The following is a 17,027-nucleotide window of genomic DNA, read 5'->3' as shown; positions in this document are numbered from 1 at the left end:
TCAAATCCTAGCTTTGCAGTTAATGATGAGCCGGTATCTGCTACATTTATATGTGTTTATGCCCATTGTGCAACCTATAAGTGGAAGATCACTTTATGGTCTTCATGTAATATAATTCGAAAAAATACTCCTATAATTGTAATCCTCTATACCCCACTATCAACGTGTATATTTCCATAACCTTTATACTAAACCTCTATTTTATATCTGGGTAATTGCAGGCGTCTCGTACTCCCAGGAGTTCTCTTCGAACGGCAGCTACATTTGGGAAGCGCTCAAACTCCATGCGCAGAAATCCCAAAGCAGAGGTCAGCAAACAGGGATGGCTGTACAAACAGGTGAAGCCTTTTTCCTCTCCTCTTATGAAGAACTAAACTTGTGTTGAAAAAAAGTTTTTATGGACTATTTTTGGAGACTATGATTTGAAGCACAATCTTGTAATCATTGAGGACATTGCATGTTGCATGATAGAAGTCTGAAGAAACACTGTTACCCTGCAAAGTCATGACACTGAGGAAGTCTTCTCCTGTGTGACAGGTTGTTAGTAACGTCACGCACCATGAACAGATACACCAGATGGATTACAGTTTCTGAACTATACCTTTTTGAGCGAATAAAGCAAAGAAATAAACCGCGTACCCTTTAATTGCACCCTGGGCATGAAAGAGCCGCACAATGTCAAAACCTTAGAAGGATTCAGTTTGTTCAATATAGGTGGAGATTTGGAAGAGTACAGGAAGTCAAGGTACGCACTCCGGAGAGCTATCAGCAGGGCAAAGAGACAATACAGTGACAGTGTGGAGTCTGACTTCAAAGGCTCTGACACCCGGAACATGTGGGCAGGACTAAGAACAATGACTGATTACAAAGGAGCAGCCGGTGGTTCTGGGGGACTGTCTGTGAGTGTGTCTCTCCCAGATGAGCTAAACAGCTGCTATGCTCATTTTGAGAGCAGGCAGGCTGTGGAGGCACAGAAGGACCAGGAGCCCTGCCCTTTTGTTTTAAACAGGGCAGATGTGTGCAAATCCTTTAAAAGGGTTAACCCACACAAGGCTCCTGGACCTGATGGCATCCCTGGCCGTGTTCTCAGGTTGTGTACAGTTCAGTTTACAGAGCATCCTGACCTTCTACAGGAGCACCATAGAGAGGATCCTGACCTTCTACAGGAGCACCATAGAGAGGATCCTGACCTTCTACAGGTGCACCATAGAGAGGATCCTGACCTTCTACAGGAGCACCATAGAGAGGATCCTGACCTTCTACAGGTGCACCATAGAGAGGATCCTGACCTTCTACAGGTGCACCATAGAGAGGATCCTGACCTTCTACAGGAGCACCATAGAGAGGATTCTGACCTTCTACAGGTGCACCATAGAGAGGATCCTGACCTTCTACAGGAGCACCATAGAGAGGATCCTGACCTTCTACAGGAGCACCATAGAGAGGATCCTGACCTTCTACAGGTGCACCACAGAGAGGATCCTGACCTTCTACAGGTGCACCATAGAGAGGATCCTGACCTTCTACAGGAGCACCATAGAGAGGATCCTGACCTTCTACAGGAGCACCATAGAGAGGATCCTGACCTTCTACAGGTGCTCCATAGAGAGGATCCTGACCTTCTACAGGTGCACCATAGAGAGCATCCTGACCTTCTACAGGTTGCACCATAGAGAGCATCCTGACCTTCTACAGGAGACCATAGAGAGGATCCTGACCTTCATACAGGAGCCTACCCATAGAGAGGATCCTGACCTTTCTACAGGAGCACCATAGAGAGGATCCTGACCTTCTACAGGAGGCACCATAGAGAGGATCCTGACCTTCTACAGGTGCTCCATAGAGAGGATCCTGACCTTCTACAGGTGCACCATAGAGAGGATCCTGACCTTCTACAGGTGCACGATAGAGAGCATCCTGACCTTCTACAGGTGCACCATAGAGAGGATCCTGACCTTTTACAGGTGCACCATAGAGAGGATCCTGACCTTCTAGTGCACCATAGAGAGGATCCTGACCTTCTACAGGAGCACCATAGAGAGGATCCTGACCTTCTACATGTGCACCATAGAGAGGATCCTGACCTTCTACAGGTGCTCCATAGAGAGGATCCTGACCTTCTACAGGTGCACCATAGAGAGGATCCTGACCTTCTACAGGTGCTCCATAGAGAGGATCCTGACCTTCTACAAGTGCACCATAGAGAGGATCCTGGCCTTCTACAGGTGCACCATAGAGAGGGTCCTGACCTTCTACAGGTGCTCCATAGAGAGGATCCTGACCTTCTACAGGTGCACCATAGAGAGGATCCTGACCTTCTACAGGTGCTCCATAGAGAGTATCCTGACCTTCTACAGGTGCACCATAGAGAGATCCTGACTGGCTGCATCACGGCCTGGTACGGCAGCTGCACCGCCCTCAATCGTAAGGCTTTACAGAGGGCGGTGAAAACTGCAGAGAACATCACCAGGACGGAGCTGCCATCCATGGAGGACCTTCACTCCCAGCGGCTCAGGAAGAAAGCCCTCAGGATTCTCAAAGACCCCCATCACCCCAGCCACAAACTGTTCAGTCTGCTGCTGTCAGTTTCATCCTACAGGCCATAAGACTATTAAACACCTAGACTCTGTAAAGAACATCCATAAACATGCATCTGTTTGCATCTTTCAATGTGTATATATCATATTCCATTTAATGGTATATAGACCCTTCTTGCACTACTTCTATTTTATTTGTATTTATTTGCACATCTCAAAACATTCTCTTGCATTATTTTATTTCTATTGTTATTTCTTTCACAATTTGTATTAGTTTAATTTGTCCTATACATATTCATGTTGCACTGTTGGAGGAGCCTGTGACTTGAGTTGTCATTGCCATATTTACTGTAGCTACTGTGCACAGGACAATAAAGCGCTGAATCTTGAAATCTTGAATCTTGTTCCTGCAGGCCAGCAGTGGGGTGAAGCAGTGGAACAAGAGGTGGTTCGTCCTCACCGACAGATGTCTCTTTTACTACAAAGGTGTGTGCTTCATTCTGTTATGAATCTTGAATATCTACTTCTATGATTTTTTGTTTATATGATTTTTGTTGAGTAGCTGTCTTGTTGTGTTTAATGTGTTACTAGCTTGATGATAATTACAACTTCAATCAGCACTTTAGATGTCTGCAAGTCTTGAAAATCATCTGATGTATTTGACTTTATAACATGTACACATATCTTATATAAATCACCAGAGCTTGTTTGGAGTGCAGTGTTTCTGTTTGGTACAGTAGTGTGTGAAGATGTATGAATGTGCTCACACTCATCAGAGGCATTTCTCACATGCAGATTAGCTGGTCGCTGAGCTAACTGTGGCTCTGCTCTCATGACTGTAGCTCTCTTTTTACCAAAGATGTGACAAGCAATAACAGAGCTTCACAGAAACAACGTTTTAAAGGTCCCATGTCATGGCCATTCCACTGATCATAATTCCATTGTTGAGGTCTTCTAGCGCAATTTTCCAAACTCACATTGGTTTCTCAAACAGCATCTCTGTAAACTACGTGTATTCACTGAATTTCACTCTCTGCCTTTAACGGCTCGTTGTAGCTCCAATAGCTCCAGCCCCCACCCTCCCTGTGAGCACAGTGTGCTCTGATTGGTCGGGACTTTGTGAATCGCGCTAAGCTCTGTGGAGGTGTTCTTTCCTTGTTTAGCGATACACAGCGAAACACAGCCAAACTCATCCTGAGCACACACAAAGTCACAGCCGAAGTAAAAACAATAAGTGTGGCTTGATATTGAGTAAGAAAAAGGTTGATAAACGCTGTGAGAATGGGTCTGCAGAGAGAATTTCGCCGCGATCCCAACTGTCTGTTATCAGCCTGCAGCCAGGGAGGAGAAATCAGCAGAGCTGCCTGCACTGTGTGTGTGTGTGAGGAAGTCTGTGGATTGGTCAGCGGGGGCTTAACGTAACGGTTCCACGGATTGGTCCATTTGGTTCCGGGTAACGCATGACCGTATCGCGTCATAGCTCTGGGCGCGGCTACTGGCCATTCCTACATCATAATACCCAGGAAGTAAACAATGGACAATGACGTATCTTCAACGAGGCGTTTTGGAGAGGTATTTTCTGTGTTAGAGTTTTACTCGCTACAGGGTGTACTTTGAGGGTTTTGACTCTGCACACCGTTTACATGCATAACAACCTTCATAACACACAAGGGGACGGGTAATAACCGGAAAAGCATGACATGGGACCTTTAAATTAAGAGGCAGAAACATAGATTTAGTCAGGTATTGGAGAACAACAGCAAAAAGATAGTGGCGTTTATTTTTTTATTACATTACATTACATGTTACTTGTTAGACGCTTTTATCCAAAGCGACTTACATACTCAATACTGTGGGCAATCCCCACAGGAGCAATTTGGGGTGAAGTGTCTCAGGGACACAACGACATGCTGACTGCAGTGGGGTTTGAACCTGTGCTCCCCTGATCCGAGCACCAACACACTAGTCCACTCTGCCACACACCTCCCTTCCCTTGGAAGGCACTTCATGATCATAAACTCCGCCAGGGGTGAACAGTGTTTGCAGACAACCACAACGTCCCTACACCAAGCCTCACTGATGTAAACAATCACGCCGCCGCTGCGAGTCTTCCCACCGTTAACCATAGCTCTGTCCGAGTGGTAGCTTGATAGCCTGTCGAGCTGAATGGCAGAGTCCGGGATGTTGTCATTTAGCCATGTTTCCGAAAATACATAAACATAGCATTCCCTCACCTCACACTGGGTCGACTGGAGAAGTCTTGTATTGTTCATTTTATTGTCAAGTGAAGTGAGCGTACATTAGCCATCAGCATGCTCGGGATAGACGGCCTGTGTGATAATAATAATAATAATAATTCCTTACATTTATTATAGCGCTTTTCCAGATGCTCAAATCGCTTTACAAATACACATTACACATATTCTTTATACATGCAATGGTCACTGTGGACAATACCCACAGGAGCAAGTTCAGGTGAAGTGTCTTGTCCAAGGACACAACGGCTTTACAGACGCAGCAGCGGCGGGTTTCACCCCTTGATCTGATGATCATTGCACAGCGCACTGCGCCACACCGTCCATCTTCACGCCTCGAAGTCATCGAGGCGCTTTTACAGGTACACATTGGTATTATACATGTACTGTGGACAATACCCACAGGAGCAAATCCGGGTGAAGTGTCTTGCCCAAGGACACAACGGCCTGACGCAGTGGCGGCAGGAGCTGGTTTCGAACTGGAGTTCCCCAGCACCCCCCTTGATCTGATGATCAGATTCACAGACCACTGCGCCACCCGTCCCTAGCCGCTAGCCTAGCCCAGATGCCCCCGCGCTTAACCCTCTTCTGCTTCCTCTCACACCGCCTGCGGCGTCTCCTTTCCGGTTGGGGGTAGCACTTGAGGGCAAGGTCGGGCTGAATATTCCAAGGCCCAGTGGCGACTGGTCATTAGGGGCAGGTGCACCCCCACCTAGTGTCAGCAGAAAGTATTCAAAATAATGATTACAAAAAAATGCAAAAAAAATATATTAAAATATATTTTAAGATCATGTTTAATCATCTGATTCGTCTGTACATTGCTGTTTTAGTCTGTGTTCTTCTAATTAGTGTCTACAGTGTGTGCCTATTGAGCTGTTTGTTTAGAGCCATGTGGGACAAAACCCGATCAAGCCCCTCCCTCTCATTGTCTAACTCAGGGGTGCCCAACCTTTTTTGAACCGAGAGCTACTTTTAAAGTTGCCAGTCTGCCGAGATCTACCAGTCCAAATAGAGAGGCGTAGCCATTACTGACAGCCTACTACCAGGTAAATACACACTTCTACTTGTATAAAACTGACCTTTGTACGATTAATACTCCATAAAATACTCCAGATCCTTTATCTTACCTCTTTCTAATCTACACACATACAAGTATTTAAGTTGTTGATACAGAGTTGTAGTTTATTCACACGTCACACTACAGTGGGTAATGTTTTCAAGAAACATTGAACAGTGCTGCCACATATGACACAGGGAAAAAAGAAAAGACTCTGAACCCTTTCTTTGCCATTATATAAAAATAGTGTTGCTACAAAAGTATAAATGAGGCTTACTAATAAGACAACTCAGATCTGAAGCTACTCAGGAATCTGCTGCCAAAGTGCAATAAAAAAGACGAAATTAATAGAATCAAACCCTTTTGTTGTTGCATTTTAGTCGAGTATAAAAAGAAATGCCTTCAAAATAGGATGCAAGCAACACTAGTTTCTTAACCTGAACTGATAATAGACTATAATCAATTTAAGTTTGCATTCTTATACCATTTTGTACAATAATTATAATGAATAAGTTCAAACAAACTAAAACTTACAGCTGATTAATAACGGTATCTAACTTCAGTTTTTATTATATCAAAAACCTGTTGAAATACTACTGTTATTTTTACTGTCCCCCAAAAAGCGCGTCGGCAGCCTCCAGGAATGCTTATTTCACAACTTTGCCGTCTTTGAAAGACTTCATGTGTTTCGCAAGAACGTGACTGACACGATAAGATGCTCTGGTAGCAGCCTTTCTCTTGTTGTTGGGCCTGGTGAAAATGGACTGCTGTGCATTTAGCTGTCCTTTCAGGCCCCTCCCCTTTTGGGAGCGTAGGGCAGAATTAGGAGGGAATTCCGTCTCGTAGCGTTTGTGCACTGTTTTGAAATGCCGCTCCTAAATTACCCTTCTTCAATAAAGCCACACTCACATTGCAGATGAGACAGATGGACTTTGAATTGGAATAGATACAAAAATAATCATCCTCCCACTCGGAGTGAAAATTATATATTTTGGGCTTTTTTGCTTCTGCCATAATTTCGGTCTTGTGTGTGTGCGGACTGTCACTCCTGTTGACACGGACAACGTCAGCGAAATAGTGCCCACTGATCACCAGCCACGCCCCGACACATGGGGTCACGCCGGACAATCACAAAGCTTTGATGCGTTCAAGTGCATTATTCTGGCACAGGAAGATTATGTTATAGGACATTAACGATAAAACAGAATATTGTTGTTCTATTTTTAGACACATCTCGCGATCGACTGGGAATCTCCCCGCGATCGACTGGTTGGGCACCCCTGGTCTAACTGAATGGTGACTGTAAAAACTACACTGCACATGAGTATTTTCCGATTTAATGTGTGTGGCAAACAAATAATGACCATAGGGGCACTGAGCTGCCATCCCCACCATACGTCATCTCACATAATTCAGAGCTGATTTGCTGTAAGTACGTGTGCTGCGAAAAGTGTGGTGTGTGAAGAGGAGGAGAGAGACGCGTCCTAAAACCAGGAAGTAAGCTGCGCATGGCTTCCCTGGACAAAAAAGCAATGAGATTTCTCCATAGGATTTGAGAAAATAGCTCAAAATAAGATCTGTGGGAAACGTAGCTGTTAGATTAATGTACGTTTTGTTCAGCCGGATAATATCCACATGTCTACCCTACTTTTATAATTTTCGAATCATAAATCCATCATTTAGATTTATGATAGCCTTTTGAAACTACAAGAAGATAAGGAGGACTTTTACAAAAAAGTAATAGAGATTTTTGTCCAGAAGGATAGGCAAATGGACTTCATCTTCAAGTCAAGGTAAGACCGCAATTTTATTGAAAATGGGATCTTACTAAGAGAGAACAATTCAATATTTAAATGATAAAATTACATTTTTTGGGTATCCTTCTGTTGAACTGTCTGTTTAAAATTAATCGAAGCATCAGACAAAAAATTATATTTTGATTTAGGTCAAAATTTGGGCTGTCAACATTTGGGCTGTCAAGTTAATAACGCGTTAACGCAAAAAAAAATTAACGCCACTAATTATTTTAACGCGATTAACGCATGTGTATTTGTTGTCCTCGGCCGCCCCATAGTTTCAGAGCGCATTGAGTTTAAAATACCATCTACGAGCTGATGCTGACAGCCCCGCTCCTGCTGCCCGCTTGCGGCAGACCATACTTCCACGCTCACCGGCAGGCCCTGACTGGCCATCGGGAGGACCGGGAGGGTGTGTGTATGTGTGGCGCGAGCGAGCGAGAGAGAGAGAATGCGCACACCTTACGTGTATTGTTGTTGTTAGCATTTGGTGCTAGCTAGCTGCGCTAACGGATATAAGGAGCTGTTTCAATGAAAACAGAGGAGCGACATTTCGCCGACAACTGCGCCGAGCACTTGACTTTATGCAGGAAGCCAGACAGTGGGACATTGTACGAAAAGTCAGCACACTCAGCACGGATAGTGCGCTCAACATGATTGCAGCGTCCAGGCAGCTCCCGTTCGAGCATATGCCTTGAGATGCACATAGCTCCAACGATCCATCACAGTGGCCATTTCTCATTTCATCAAATCCCCCTCCTCGACTCCTCGGTCCTCCGGTAGTGACCCGGAAATTAATTTCAGCGTGCCATTTTGAAGGACATCTCATTTCTCTAAATGCACTTCGAGGACCGAGGATCGAGCGTCGCGGAGGCTCTCTGGAGGAGCTATAACCGAGGATTGTAGCCTTTATTTAACCAGGTGAAAGCCCCTTGAGATCAAAAGATCTCTTTTTCAAGGGTGACCTGCATTTCAAGGGTGACCTGCAAAACAAACACTGATGGGTCCTCCACGGCTCCTTCGTGGATGCATTTCCGGGAACAGAGATGTTTCAAAGAGTCGTGACGCCTGGCCGGACTTATCTCAGCCAATGACAGCTCTGCATGCATCCCCTGGATATTATTCTATTAACTGCTTTCATCGCGCAATGTTTCCAGAGAGAACAGATGTGAGGTCCGTGCAGAAAGCAGAGCAGTGTTTATAATATATATCACTCAGTATGACAGGCCTACTCTCTTTATTTGCTTTAGTTTAGTAGATAACTACAAACAAAGAGTCGATATTTTTCTAAAACCATTTAGTGCTTCACATAATAAAAACGGCTGTTAGGCTGTTAGCTGTAGGTGCGTGTGTGTGGTACAGTGTGTGCGTAGATGCAGCGGACAGACAGGTCTCAGTTGGTTTGGTGTTCTCTGCTTACTTTTAATACTTGGCCCGTACTTTATTGTCCTCATTGTAGCGACCAGAGAGGGGAGAGGGGGGGGATATATCCAGTCTCTGATAGTGTTACGTTATTATGAGAGTGCTCTGTTTGATTCTGAAATTATATATATATGTATATATATATATATATGTGTGTGTGTGTGTCCACATCTGTAGCCTGTTATTGTCTCATTATACCGCACTGTGAATGAATTAAAAGTAAATATATAAGTGGTCATGAACACATCTGACCATCAGACAGAGGGCTGCTGTGCCTCCTGTCATCATTAATGGACGTCTCTTTAAAATGACCGCTCAGAGGAGAGGAGTTCTCATTTCTCTAACCACCTGCTTCCTCCCCTCCTCTCTCCTCGGTTCCCCTCCTCGGCTCCTCCGTTCGCATCTCCTGTGGGCGGGACTAAGTCTCGAGGATAGGAGTCGAGGAGGGGAGTCGAAGAGGGGAGTTAGAGAAATGAGAAAGGGCCAGTGTCCCCACACACACACACACACACACACACACACACACACACACACACACACACACACACACACACACACACACACACACACACACACACACACACACACACACACACACACACACACACACACACACACACACACACACACACACTTTGTATTGTATTATATTATTGTATTGTATGAGAGAGGTTCCAGGTTGAATTGAGGCGAATATTTTTAATGTTCAGAGGTTGTTGTGTTTAATATTCATGAGAATATTTGTCATTGTTCAAATGATAATAAACAAAAATTTGAAGAAAATACCATTTGCGCTAATCTACTTCTACTAAAAATGAGACATCATTATAGGAATATTTAATATAAAAAAAAATTGACTTGTCCATCCAAGTTTTAACACACATAAAAACACACATATTAGATGACATTATAAATGAATATACCAGAAATACGCTATACTAAACTTTCTGCTTAATACGTTATTTTAATACTTCACCTTGCACAAACACTACTGAAATACTCTCACTACTGAACACCTCGCACACACTATACTGAAAATTAACCTCACACACACACTATTGAAATCCTCTCATATTCACTACTGAACACCTCACACACACACAACTGAAAATTAACCTCACACACACACTATTAAAACTTTCACATTCACTAGTGAACACCTCGCATACACAACTGAAAATTAAACCTCACACGCAACTATAAATTAACCTCACGCACATATACTACTGAAATACTCTCACACTCACACTCCTGAAAAACATTTTACTGAAAGGCTCTCAGTATGGAATGTGCATGTGTTTCACCTATGTGTGTGAGGGGGATTCTTGCTGTAATGGAAGTCATTGTAAGGAAACTTAAGTACCAAACTGCTTGTGGTCTCTCTCTGCTAGCTCCGTTAGCCCCGTTAGCTTCATTAGCTCCAGGCTGTATAGAGGCTTTGCATATGACGTCACGGTCAGCGCAACGGCCATACTGGAGTACCAAAACAGACACCGTAATAAGTCATACCAGTTCAATGTTTGTTTTTTACCGGACATACAATGGTTAACTGCTGTGCCATTGTTGGCTGCGGCAACAGAGGTGATCGAAACAGGGGGCCGAAGTCATTTTACAGGCTGCCGGCGGTTATTATAACACATCAGGGTGAAGCAACACATGAACTTTCGGGAGGATCTCAAACCATCCAACCACAACTATACTCGCGTTTGTGGGGATAATTTCACGTCAGGTAAGTGTCGGGTTTTACATACAAACATTCAAAATGAACATATAACCCACATACTAAGACATGGATCTTATCAAGGAAATAGGAATCCTGGAGTCTCTCATCGATCGACATATCAGATTGTGGAGTATCTACAACGTAAAGTCATCCCTTGGTCATCTTCACACCAGTCTGTCAATCCCCTGCAGTGCTTCGTTTAACTGTAATTTAAAGTAATTCCTCCCCCTACTGGCCATTTGATTATGTGTAAACAGTAAAGGCTGTACAGTCCCTGGTACCTTTTCAGAGGCTTTTGGTTTCCTCAATTATTTGTCATGTTCCAATGTCTTGACACCAGCATTTTAAATATATCTAAAGTCTGACTTGTCCTGTCAAAAGAGGTCACATTTGTATTAATTAACAGTTCACCCAGGATATAACTGACCTACAAGTGGCACTTTTTGACAAAAATCATCCTGACTGGGCACCGTCTGTCAAATTGGGCCACGAGAAAATTACAGCACCTTCCCCTGCTACACATGCCAGTTATAAGTTTACGCGCCAGAAAAAGGTCATCCATCACTACTTGATCTCTACAGCATGGTGTCTGATATACCATCTTTAGAAGAGCCCACACCAGTCCTGGGAGCCACTGGGGAAGAAGCAGGACTGATTAAACCAGAGACTGGCACTGCAACTCAGACTGATTAAGGTTGGGTAAATACATTTTGAAAAAAACAATTGAAAGGGCAAAGTATTATATTTATTACAGGTTTCCAATTTACCCAGTGAAAAACAAGTACATGCTTCTTTAACTGTAAACTGCAGAGATCACCTCACATAACAGATAGATTAACATTGTGTTCATATTACAGTTTTTTTCAATGCTAAAACACAGTTTTTGAAAGCAGGGCTTATTTTCTCAAAACACTAAACACAATTCACAAAACCATACACACAAAGTGCAAAACACCTCATATATGCTGCAGACTTAAGCACAGCACCCAGAACTACAGAAACACTTACCAAAACCAAACTGTTGCACCAAATGGCACACACTTCATTCATAGTACAAGACATTTTGTAAAACCAACTACACACCAGCGTGCTCAAGCACACTGTTTCATGGCGTTTGATAGAGAATTCTGCAAATAAAGATTGTTCAAGTCTCCAAAATATGTGCAGAAACACAAATATACTGTTGTTATACTTTTACTTTTCAAAAAGTGGAAAGTTGAATTGCAAATTGGGTGCAGAGCTGAACATGTGTTTAGAGTTTTGGATATTTGAGCTGAGGTTTTGCTCTTTGAGTGTCAGTTTAAATAATGATGATTTTTGTGTCATTTTAGTGTGCACAACTTGTTTTGATTGCTACATTTACATTACATTGCATTTAGCTGAGGCTTTTATCCAAAGCGACTTACAATAAGTGCGTTCGACCAACAAGACACAACCTTGAAGAAAACAGAATCATATAAGTACATCAGGCTTCATAGAGCAAAACATTTCAAGTGCTACTCAACTGGCTTTAGATAAGCCAGTCCTTTATTAGTATAAAAGTGCTTTGTTAATAGTTCTATCGCTCGAAGTGGAGTCGAAAGAGATGAGTTTTCAGTCTGGAAGGTGTGTAAGCTTTCTGCTGTCTTGATTTCAATGGGGAGCTCATTCCACCATGTTGGAGCCAGGATAGCAAACCCACGTGTTTTTGCTGATGGGAACTTGAGTCCCCTTCGCAGTGCGGGTGCAGCGAGTCGTTTGGCTGATGCAGAGCGTAGTGCACGCGCTGGGGTGTACGGTTTAACTATGTCCTGGATGTAGGAAGGGCCAGATCCATTCGCAGCACGGTAAGCAAGTACCAGTGTCTTGAAGTGGATTCTAGCAGTTACCGGAAGCAAGTGAAGGGAGCGGAGGAGCGCAGTGGTGTGTGAAAATGTAGGAAGGTTGAAGACCAGACGAGCCGCTGCATTCTGGGTGAGCTGTAGAGGTCGGATGGCACATGCAGGTAGACCAGCCAGGAGGGAGTTGCAGTAGTCTAGGCGTGAGATGACGAGAGCCTGGACCAGAACCTGCGTGGCTTTCTGGGTCAGCTGGGGACGTATCCTCCTGATGTTGTAAAGCGTGTATCTGCAGCAGCGGGTTGTAGCAGCGATGTTTGCGGTGAAGGACAGTTTGTTATCTAGGATCACACCCAGATTCCTTGCAGTCTGAGTCGGGGAAACAACTGAGATGCCGTGTACTTACATGTTCTTTATATAGATTTGATGTAAAAGAAACAAGTTCAATCAAATAAATATATACACTGTCATTCAGATTGATTAGTACTTCTGTTTCTTTTGAGAGGGGACGCCTTTTCCTGGGTAACTGTCTTGGCATCACGTATCCGTATGTTTCTATGTAGAAAAGGAGAGATGCAACATGGGTACATGTTGATCCCAAACCAGCCTTGCAGTTGCAGTTAGCTGTGATGACTGCACCATCCTTCTTCATCAGTACCCACGGACATGTTGGCGGCAGCCCAATACTCTGAGAATGCAATATCTGAAAAATAAAATACAAAAATATTATTGGATTGTTGACTATTTAGAACCACCTTGTCATATGCTAGGTAGCACATAACAGAAGCTGACAACCAAGAATAGGTTCACAACTTTTGGAATGTAAATATATTGCAATATATAATAAAGCTTTATTTATAAAGCCCTTTTCATAAAGCACGTGTAGCTCAAAGTGCTTTACAATCACAAGTTAAAAATAAACCACGAGAAATTCCCCTCAGATCAGATGTTAAGACCTTTACAGGTACATAGCAACAACATACATATAACATTTTAAAAGGTTAAGAGACACGGCGAGGTAAAAGGTATCATAATAAAAATACATAATAAGACACAAGACTAAGTTAATTGATGCAACAATATAAAACCCTATAAAATAAAGTAAACATATAGATATAGGTACAACCAAAATAAAAGCTGGTGTCCTTTGTACGCCTTCATTTCCTCCATGGTGTACAATGGAATAGACGAGAAAACCAGGTAGTTCACGATATCACAGTAGGAAAGTGAAGGCCATGAATTTATATCGGTGCTGTAATCCTTAACGGGAATCAAATAAGGGTCCACCGAACCAATCGACGCACATTTTTCTCTGTAAACGGTCTTATCCTCCGGGTTTAGTGATTCGTAGTAGCCTTTCATTTTCGCCATTTTTGAACGCTGCCGCCAGTAGAGTGGTACTCCAAGATGTCTGCCGCGAAATCCCGTGACGTCATTAGGAAGCCTCTTATACACAGCTTGAACTCGGACGTGTTTGTTGTGTTGATGCCTGGTGGAGTATTCTTCATTGAAATGTTGCAATTATCTTATGGCTCTGCGGTTCAAACAGACCGTCCATGAATGCAGTTTCTTCGGTAAGTGAAATTCAAGAACTTTATTTCTTACTGGTCTTTTTATTCAGCTAACGAACGAGACGAAGCTACATCTGTGCTAACGATGCTATCCGTAGCATACAAGTTAAAACATAATAGAAGTGTAAAACATTAAGAAGGATTATACTGTAGAACAAAAGGCTTCTTGTGAGGTTGGTAAAATAAGATCATGCTTGTACATTATTTAGTTTGCTAGTTAGGTAACTGTATGCATTGTTATTGTTAATTTAAAATAGCTATGCTCGACGATGCACACAGCTAGCGTCACAGTAGTGTTGAAGACCAGCGTACTGTATGAGATTAACCTCACTATAAGATCTGTGTATCTGAAAAATATGAATCTCACATTTCCAGTTGGTTCCAGATATAACGTTAACGTACACTGAACAAAAATATAAACGCAACACTTTTGTTTTTGCTCCCATTTTTCATGAGATGAACTCAAAGATCTAAAACATTTTCTATATACACAAAATAACCATTTCTCTCAAATATTGTTCACAAATCTGAAAAAATCTGTGATAGTGAGCACTTCTCCTTTGCCGAGATAATCCATCCCACCTCACAGGTGTGGCATATCAAGATGCTGATTAGACAGCATGATTATTGCACAGGTGTGCCTTAGAATGGCCACAATAAAAGGCCACTCTGAAACGTGCATTTTTGCTTTATTGGGGGGGGTCCGAAAACCAGTCAGTATCTGGTGTGAGGGGTAGGGTTAGGGTAATGTTGTGAATCGAGTGGCCTGTGTTCGTCGTCCATAACATATGCCTGCCCATACCATAACCCCACCACCACCATGGGCCACTCGATTCACAACATTACCCTAACCCTACCCCTCACACAGTAGCGTGGCGTGGGGAAAAATGTAGGGGAAGCCCATTTTTTGGGTCGGGGGGCGGTCAATAACGTAACCAGATGAATGATTACAGCGCCCGGTATCATTTTACACACATTTCTTATCACACAGATGCAGGACTTGCACACGCCTGTTATCTAACCGACAGGTCCGCACGCACTCTCCAGCTGAAACTCTCTTCTTATTAATTTAAGCATTTTACTTATTAATGTAGGCAGACAATCACACAATCTATGTGATTTTTGGATTTACCGTGCCTCTCAATTGCCCGTGACAGGTTGGCAAGGTCGATGAATCCTGAAGTTGCCCAAGGATTGTTCAGGGAGCACGAATCCTTGTCAAAAAGAAGACATGGCCAGCAAAATAGACGCTGAAGTTTAGCGCTTCCAGTTAGCCACTCTGTGCGGACATATTTGTCCTCATTGAACGTCCGATTCTCTCCCTTTTTCCTCTGTGTACACACAGCTCGAGTGCGGGCATTGGCCTGTCATCTGATTTAATTTGTAGTTGCTGCTGTAGCGGAAGTTTAGTAAAGTTATGTTTGATTAAGTACGCCAAATCTCCACCCTCCATAATGCTTCATTTGCTTGATAATTTCTAACGGCGGTGATGACAGTTACAGTATTAAAACTGATGTTGATGTGATTTGATTGGATGGCAGTGTCCAATCAAATCGCCAGCCGCCAGCCGCCCCTGAAGGGAAGCTAGAGGCGGCTGGCTTCCCTTGGCATGGCCCTGACCAATCACAGGTTGGCAGGGGCATCACGTGGGCCTCATCTGATTGGTCAATCCCTCCATTTTTTTCACCAAAGGAAGCCAGATTCGGCTGGCCTCCTCTCGCAACAGAGAGTGCAATCTACTGTTTCACCATAACATCTAGAGGGGCGCTGTTTCACTCTTTGTAAAGTACTCAATGAGAATGGGGGAGAGCCGGCCGGCAGCAACACACAGCAAAGGAGAATTATCGAAACAAAACAAAGTGTTTTTATTTATTTATTTAAATTATAACTACAATCCGAAAAAACAGGGGAAGCCTGGCTTCCCTTGGCCTCCGGGAGAAAACGCCACTGCCCTCACACCAGATACTGCCTGGTTTTCGGACCCCCCCAATAAAGCAAAACTGCACGTTTCAGAGTGGCCTTTTATTGTGGTCAGCCAAAGGCACACCTGTGCAATAATCATGCTGTCTAATCAGCATCTTGATATGCCACACCTGTGAGGTGGGATGGATTATCTCGGCAAAGGAGCAGTGCTCACTATCACAGATTTTTTCAGATTTGTGAACAATATTTGAGAGAAATGGTTATTTTGTGTATATAGAAAATGTTTTAGATCTTTGAGTTCATCTCATGAAAAATGGGAGCAAAAACAAAAGTGTTGCGTTTATATTTTTGTTCAGTGTAGATAATGCAATATGGTTTGTTGAGCTGGAGTTGATTATTGAAGCTTACTGGTTAACGTTAATCATATTAAACGAACAAACCCAAACCTTGTTGTTTTTATTAATATTATTACCAATACTTACTTAGCATTTTATTATCATTACACTTGAGAAACCGACTTATTGTGGCAGCAGAACGTGAACATGTAACTTAATGCCTGCATTTAAGGACGAAAAATAGCGCAGTCAATGCTTTAGGGACAAGGAAATGATTTGTTTAAATATTAGATATGACGTTATGTGTGCTTCTGTGACAATTAAGCTTATTCATTGCATTACATTTGTTAAAGATGTTTGTCTTTTACCCTTACGTGTGTGTTACAAATGAATGTGAATATGGCATAGGACAAATATTTAAATTGACTGTCTCATGAAAAACTATCCCAAAATAACAGTAAAATAAAAAGGACCCCAACTAGACAATGATACACAACAGCGTTTCCACCAGGGGGGGTGTCTTGCCGTCATTTGACGCCCTTATTCAGCTCGGGACGCCCTGAACTCGAGCCGAGGAAGTCCAAAAATATT

General features: G+C 43.1%; 1 protein-coding gene across 1 annotated transcript in view; it reads left to right on the top strand.

Annotated features, from left to right (window-relative positions):
• LOC117551354 (pleckstrin homology domain-containing family A member 6-like) overlaps positions 1-17,027 on the top strand; it is a gene marked incomplete at its 3' end in the record, with an annotated part of 73,169 nt that overhangs the window by 17,852 nt on the left and 38,290 nt on the right. The window contains 2 exon segments of the mRNA XM_034224203.1: positions 222-338; positions 2,951-3,023. Of these exon segments, the coding sequence (XP_034080094.1) occupies positions 222-338; positions 2,951-3,023 (190 nt within the window).

Source organism: Gymnodraco acuticeps, unplaced genomic scaffold, assembly GCF_902827175.1.
Source record: "Gymnodraco acuticeps unplaced genomic scaffold, fGymAcu1.1, whole genome shotgun sequence".
NCBI classification, from domain to species: Eukaryota; Metazoa; Chordata; class Actinopteri; order Perciformes; family Bathydraconidae; genus Gymnodraco; species Gymnodraco acuticeps.
Note: the sequence above shows the minus strand (reverse complement) of the source record. Positions and strands in the feature narration are given on the sequence as shown.